The sequence below is a fragment of the Mustelus asterias genome, unplaced genomic scaffold (genome assembly GCF_964213995.1).
Source record: "Mustelus asterias unplaced genomic scaffold, sMusAst1.hap1.1 HAP1_SCAFFOLD_4241, whole genome shotgun sequence".
Classification (NCBI taxonomy): domain Eukaryota; kingdom Metazoa; phylum Chordata; class Chondrichthyes; order Carcharhiniformes; family Triakidae; genus Mustelus; species Mustelus asterias.
The window spans coordinates 13,107-20,923 of NW_027594186.1; the positions used below are offsets into that span (position 1 = coordinate 13,107).

Consider the following 7,817-nt stretch of genomic DNA (forward strand, 5'->3'; position numbering starts at 1 on the left):
GCGGCACTCCCTCAGCACCGACCCTCCCACAGTGCGGCGCTCCCTCAGCACCGACCCTCCCACAGTGCGGCGCTCCCTCACCACTGACCCTCCCACAGTGTGGCACTCCCTCAGCACTGACCCTCCCACAGTGCGGCGCTCCCTCAGCACCGACCCTCCCACAGTGCGGCGCTCCCTCAGCACCGACCCTCCCACAGTGCGGCGCTCCCTCAGCACCGACCCTCCCACAGTGCGGCGCTCCCTCAGCACCGACCCTCCCACAGTGCGGCACTCCCTCAGCACCGACCCTCCCACAGTGCGGCGCTCCCTCAGCACCGACCCTCCCACAGTGCGGCGCTCCCTCAGCACCGACCCTCCCACAGTGCGGCGCTCCCTCACCACTGACCCTCCCACAGTGTGGCACTCCCTCAGCACTGACCCTCCCACAGTGTGGCACTCCCTCTGGGAGTGAATGACCAGAGCAGACCCCACCCTGTCTGGAAGAGGAAGGGTTTATTTCGGATACATAATGAGATGGGAACAGGGGGCCGCTCCAGTTCCGTCGGATCCCAGCATCCATTTCGTTTCTCCTCGGCCAAATCTGTTTCGTGAATGGGAATAGGAGCTGGGAGTTGCGTTTGCCGGGAGACTGGGAAAGGTTGCGGTGGGGGGGGGGGACTCCGAATGGGATGAGACCCCGTCCTACAGGCTGTCCTCGGCTGCTGACAGGACCAATGTCCCAGTGCCGGGGACCCCCCCGTTGAGATGGCAGTATCCGAGCGCCTCCTCCTGCCCTCGCTGGCAGTAGGGTTTGGGCCCACTACGGGGTGTCCGGTGGCTGGATCCGGGGGAGGACGCGCTGTCCAGACGGCCCGGCGACGCTCCCGCCTCCCGCAGCTGCGCCTCCTGGCTGTGGAAGAAGGAAACATCCCTGAAACTCGGGTGCAAGGCGTCCGTCAACTGTTCGAGGATCTGCATGAAGCTCGGCCGAGACTTGGGGTTCGACTGCCAACACACCTGCATCAGATCGTGCCTGAAAAATCAGAAACATCCATCATCAAACACTCCCAGGACAGGTGCAGCACGGGGTTAGATACAGAGTAAAGCTCCCTCTGCACTGTCCCCCCATCAAACACTCCCAGGACAGGTACAGCACGGGGTTAGATACAGAGTAAAGGTCCCTCTACACTGTCCCCCATCAAACACTCCCAGGACAGGTACAGCACGGGGTTAGATACAGAGTGAAGCTCCCTCTACACTGTCCCCATCAAACACTCCCAGGACAGGTACAGCACGGGGTTAGATACAGAGTAAAGCTCCCTCTACACTGTCCCCATCAAACACTCCCAGGACAGAAACAGCACAGGGTTAGATACAGAGTAAAGCTCCCTCTACACTGTCCCCATCAAACACTCCCAGGACAGGTACAGCACGGGGTTAGATACAGAGTAAAGCTCCCTCTACACTGTTCCCCATCAGACACTCCCAGGACAGGTACAGCACGGGGTTAGATACAGAGTAAAGCTCCCTCTACACTGTCCCCCATCAAACACTCCCAGGACAGGGACAGCACGGGGTTAGATACAGAGTAAAGCTCCCTCGACACTGTCCCCCATCAAACACTCCCAGGACAGGTACAGCATGGGGTTAGATACAGAGTAAAGCTCCCTCGACACTGTCCCCCATCAAACACTCCCAGGACAGGTGCAGCACGGGGTGAGATACAGAGTAAAGCTCCCTCGACACTGTCCCCCATCAAACACTCCCAGGACAGGTACAGCATGGGGTTAGATACAGAGTAAAGCTCCCTCTACACTGTTCCCCCATCAAACACTCCCAGGACAGGTACAGCACGGGGTTAGATACAGAGTAAAGCTCCCTCTGCACTGTCCCCCATCAAACACTCCCAGGACAGGTACAGCATGGGGTTAGATACAGAGTAAAGCTCCCTCTACACTGTCCCCCATCAAACACTCCCAGGACAGGTACAGCACGGGGTTAGATACAGAGTAAAGCTCCCTCTACACTGTCCCGCATCAAACACTCCCAGGACAGGGACAGCACAGGGTTAGATACAGAGTAAAGCTCCCTCTACACTGTCCCCCATCAAACACTCCCAGGACAGGGACAGCACGGGGTTAGATACAGAGTAAAGCTCCCTCTACACTGTCCCCCATCAAACACTCTCAGGACAGGTACAGCACGGGGTTAGATACAGAGTAAAGCTCCCTCTACACTGTCCCCATCAAACACTCCCAGGACAGGTACAGCACGGGGTTAGATACAGAGTAAAGCTCCCTCTACACTGTCCCCCATCAAACACTCCCAGGACAGGTACAGCACGGGGTTAGATACAGAGTAAAGCTCCCTCGACACTGTCCCCATCAAACACTCCCAGGACAGGGACAGCACGGGGTTAGATACAGAGTAAAGCTCCCTCTACACTGTCCCCCATCAAACACTCTCAGGACAGGTACAGCACGGGGTTAGATACAGAGTAAAGCTCCCTCTACACTGTCCCCATCAAACACTCCCAGGACAGGTACAGCACGGGGTTAGATACAGAGTAAAACTCCCTCTACACTGTCCCCATCAAACACTCCCAGGACAGGGACAGCACAGGGTTAGATACAGAGTAAAGCTCCCTCTACACTGTCCCCCATCAAACACTCCCAGGACAGGGACAGCACGGGGTTAGATACAGAGTAAAGCTCCCTCTACACTGTCCCCATCAAACACTCCCAGGACAGGTACAGCACGGGGTTAGATACAGAGTAAAGCTCCCTCTACACTGTCCCCATCAAACACTCCCAGGACAGGTACAGCACGGGGTTAGATACAGAGTAAAGCTCCCTCTACACTGTCCCCCATCAAACACTCCCAGGATAGGTACAGCACGGGGTTAGATACAGAGTAAAGCTCCCTCTACACTGTCCCCCATCAAACACTCCCAGGACAGGTACAGCACGGGGTTAGATACAGAGTAAAGCTCCCTCTACACTGTCCCCATCAAACACGGGCATTCGGCCTCTGATCTCCGGGTAAGCGTTCTCCAAGGCGGCCTTCACGACACACAACAGCGCAGAGTCGCTGAGCAGAGACTGATAGCCAAGTTCCGCACACATGAGGACGGCCTCAACCGGGATCTTGGGTTCATGTCACACTATCTGTCACCCCACGACTTGCCTGGACCTGCAGAGTCTCACTGGCTGTCCTGTCTGGAGACAATACACATCTCTTTAACCTGTCTTGATGCTCTCTCCACTCACACTGTTTGTATCTTAAAGACTTGATTAGCTGTAAGTATTCGCATTCCAACCATTATTCATGTAAATTGAATTTGTGTCTTTATATGCCCTGTTTGTGAAGATGGGGCTTGGGGCTCCAAAAGCTTGTGCGGCTTTTGCTACCAAATAAACCTGTTGGATTTTAACCTGGTGTTGTTAAACTTCTTACTGTGTTTACCCCAGTCCAACGCCGGCATCTCCACACCATCAAACACTCCCAGGACAGGTACCGCACGGGGTTAGATACAGAGTAAGGCTTCCTCTACACTGTCCCCCATCAAACACTCCCAGGACAGGTACAGCACGGGGTTAGATACAGAGTAAGGCTTCCTCTACACTGTCCCCCATCAAACACTCCCAGGACAGGCACAGCACGGGGTTAGATACAGAGTAAAGATCCCTCTACACTGTCCCACATCAAACACTCCCAGGACAGGTACAGCACGGGGTTAGATACAGAGTAAAGCTCCCTCTACACTGGCCCCCATCAAACACACCCAGGACAGGCACAGCACGGGGTTAGATACAGAGTAAAGATCCCTCTACACTGTCCCCCAACAAACACTCCCAGGACAGGTACAGCACGGGGTTAGATACAGAGTAAAGCTCCCTCTACACTGTCCCCCATCAAACACACCCAGGACAGGTACAGCACGGGGTTAGATACAGAGTAAAGCTCCCTCTACACTGTCCCCCATCAAACACTCCCAGGACAGGTACAGCACGGGGTTAGATACAGAGTAAAGCTCCTTCTACACTGTCCCCATCAAACACTCCCAGGACAGGTACAGCACGGGGTTAGATACAGAGTAAAGCTCCCTCTACACTGTCCCCCATCAAACACTCCCAGGACAGGTACAGCACGGGGTTAGATACAGAGTAAAGCTCCTTCTACACTGTCCCCATCAAACACTCCCAGGACAGGTACAGCACGGTGTTAGATACAGAGTAAAGCTCCTTCTACACTGTCCCCATCAAACACTCCCAGGACAGGTACAGCACGGGGTTAGATACAGAGTAAAGCTCCCTCTACACTGTCCCCCATCAAACACTCCCAGGACAGGTACAGCACGGGGTTAGATACAGAGTAAAGCTCCCTCTACACTGTCCCCATCAAACACTCCCAGGACAGGTACAGCACGGGGTTAGATACAGAGTAAAGCTCCCTCTACACTGTCCCCATCAAACACTCCCAGGACAGGTACAGCACGGGGTTAGATACAGAGTAAAGCTCCCTCTACACTGTCCCCCATCAAACACTCCCAGGACAGGTAGAGCACGGGGTTAGATACAGAGTAAAGCTCCCTCTACACTGTCCCCCATCAAATACTCCCAGGACAGGTACAGCACGGGGTTAGATACAGAGTAAAGCTCCCTCTACACTGTCCCCATCAAACACTCCCAGGACAGGTACAGCACGGGGTTAGATACAGAGTAAAGCTCCCTCTACACTGTCCCATCAAACACTCCCAGGACAGGTACAGCACGGGGTTAGATACAGAGTAAAACTCCCTCTACACTGTCCCCCATCAAATACTCCCAGGACAGGTACAGCACGGGGTTAGATACAGAGTAAAGCTCCCTCTACACTGTCCCCCATCAAACACTCCCAGGACAGGTACAGCACGGGGTTAGATATAGAGTAAAGCTCCCTCTACACTGTCCCCATCAAACACTCCCAGGACAGGTACAGCACGGGGTTAGATACAGACTGAAGCAAGGGGTTCTTACAGTTTGTCGGGACAGTTTTCCGGTTTTTCCAGAATCCCGTTGTTCATTACAAAGCGGAGAACCTGCTCGTTGGACATTCCCTGGTACGGCTGTTCCGCCAGGGTGGTAATCTCCCACAGCACCACACCAAATGACCTAGGAAGCAGCCAATCAGAGTTAGACAGACATCGACACACTCCGTTCCCCAAATCCCACTCCCCCTGTCCTCCCCCCACTCCCTCTCCCTCCCCCCCACTCCCTCTACCTCCCCCGTACCCCCCTCCCTCACCCCCAACTCTCCCCTCCCTCTGCTCTCCCCTCTCCCCCCACATCCTCCAACTCTCCCCTCCCTCTGCTCTCCCCTCCCTCGCCCCCAATTCTCCCTCCCTCTGCTCTCCCCTCCCTCCCCCCCAACTCTCCCCCTCCCTCTGCTCTCCCCTACCTCTCCCCAACTCTCCCCTCCCTCTGCTCTCCCCTCCCTCGCCCCCAATTCTCCCCTCCCTCTGCTCTCCCCTCCCTCCCCCCCAACTCTCCCCTCCCTCTGCTCTCCCCTCCCTCCCCCCCCAACTCTCCCCTCCCTCTGCTCTCCCCTCCCTCCCCCCAACTCTCCCCTCCCTCTGCTCTCCCCTCCCTCCCCCCCAACTCTCCCCTCCCTCTGCTCTCCCCTCCCTCCCCCCCAACTCTCCCCTCCCTCTGCTCTCCCCTCTCCCCCCACATCCCCCAACTCTCCCCTCCCTCTGCTCTCCCCTCCCTCTCCCCCAACTCTCCCCTCCCTCTGCTCTCCCCTACCTCTCCCCCCAATCTCCCCAACTCTCCCCTCCCTCTGCTCTCCCCTCCCTCCCCCCCAACTCTCCCCTCCCTCTGCTCTCCCCTCCCTCGCCCCCAATTCTCCCCTTCCTCTGCTCTCCCCTCCCTCCCCCCCAACTCTCCCCTCCCTCTGCTCTCCCCTCCCTCGCCCCCAACTCTCCCTCCCTCTGCTCTCCCCTCCCTCCCCCCCAACTCTCCCCTCCCTCTGCTCTCCCCTACCTCTCCCCCCAACTCTCCCCTCCCTCTGCTCTCCCCTCCCTCCCCCCCAACTCTCCCCTCCCTCTGCTCTCCCCTACCTCTCCCCCAACTCTCCCCTCCCTCTGCTCTCCCCTACCTCTCCCCCCAATCTCCCCAACTCTCCCCTCCCTCTGCTCTCCCCTCCCTCCCCCCCAACTCTCCCCTCCCTCTGCTCTCCCCTCCCTCCATTCTCCCCCTCCCTCCCCCCACACTTCCCCCAACTCTCCTCTCCCTGCACTCTCCCTTTCCCTCTCCCCCAATCTCCCCAACTCTCCCCCTCCCTCCGCTCTCCCCCTCCCTCCGCTCTCCCCCTCCCTCCGCTCTCCCCCTCCCCCTCCCTCCCACTCAATTCCCCCCTCCATTGGGATTGTGTACAATGGGAGTGAATGGGAAGGGGTTTGGGATTGGGATTGTGTACAATGGGAGTGAATGGGAAGGGGATTGGGATTGTGTACAATGGGAGTGAATGGGAAGGGGTTTGGGTCCATTGGGATTGTGTACAATGGGAGTGAATGGGAAGGGGTTTGGATCCATTGGGATTGTCTACAATGGGAGTGAATGGGAAGGGGTTTGGGATTGGGATTGTGTACAATGGGAGTGAATGGGAAGGGGATTGGGATTGTGTACAATGGGAGTGAATGGGAAGGGGTTTGAGTCCATTGGGATTGTGTACAATGGGAGTGAATGGGAAGGGGTTTGGGATTGGGATTGTGTACAGTGGGAGTGAATGGGAAGGGGTTTGGGTCCATTGGGATTGTGTACAATGGGATTGAATGGGAAGGAGTTTGGGATTGTGTACAATGGGAGTGAATGGGAAGGGGTTTGGGTCCATTGGGATTGTGTACAATGGGAGTGAATGGGAAGGAGTTTGGGATTGTGTACAATGGGAGTGAATGGGAAGGGGTTTGGGATTGGGATTGTGTACAATGGGAGTGAACGGGAAGGGGTTTGGATCCATTGGGATTGTGTACAATGGGAGTGAATGGGAAGGGGATTGGGATTGTGTACAATGGGAGTGAATGGGAAGGGGTTTGGATCCATTGGGATTGTGTCCAATGCGAGTGAATGGGAAGGGGTTTGGGATTGGGATTGTGTACAATGGGAGTGAATGGGAAGGGGTTTGGGTCCATTGGGATTGTGTACAATGGGAGTGAATGGGAAGGGGTTTGGGTCCATTGGGATTGTGTACAATGGGAGTGAATGGGAAGGGGTTTGGGTCCATTGGGATTGTGTACAATGGGAGTGAATGGGAAGGGTATGGGTCCATTGGGATTGTGTACAATGGGAGTGAATGGGAAGGGGTTTGGGTCCATTGGGATTGTGTCCAATGGGAGTGAATGGGAAGGGGTTTGGGTCCATTGGGATTGTGTCCAATGGGAGTGAGCTGGAAGTCTTACCAAACATCAGTGTGTGAGCTGAAGATCCCGTCCTTGAGGGATTCGGGAGACATCCAGCGTACTGGGAGAAGACCTTTCCCTCCTTTCCGATAGTAATCCGTCTCGTATATATCTCGGGTCATTCCGAAATCTGGAAGGGGTTTCAGATAGTGAGGGAGGTGTTACTTCCTCCTCCAGCTCCGACACACCCTCCCTATCTCCGTAACATCCTCCAGCCCCTACACCCCCTCCCTATCTCCGTAACATCCTCCAGCCCCAACACTCCCTCCCTATTTCTGTAACCTCCTCCAGCCCCTACGCCCCCTCCCTATCTCTGTAACCTCCTCCAGCCCCTACACCCCCTCCCTATCTCTGTAACATCCTCCAGCCCCTACAAACTCTCCCTATCTCTGTAACCTCC

The 7,817-nt window shown here is 56.0% G+C and overlaps 1 protein-coding gene across 1 annotated transcript; it reads right to left on the reverse strand.

Annotated features, from left to right (window-relative positions):
* Positions 1-681: 681 nt before the first annotated feature.
* On the reverse strand, positions 682-7,547 carry LOC144491024 (insulin-like growth factor 1 receptor; the record flags this gene model as incomplete). Its single annotated transcript, XM_078208703.1, has 3 exons — positions 682-1,012; positions 4,998-5,132; positions 7,418-7,547. Coding segments are annotated over 3 exons (596 nt in total), but the record flags the coding sequence as incomplete, so codon positions are not given.
* Between the last annotated feature and the right edge of the window lie 270 nt (positions 7,548-7,817).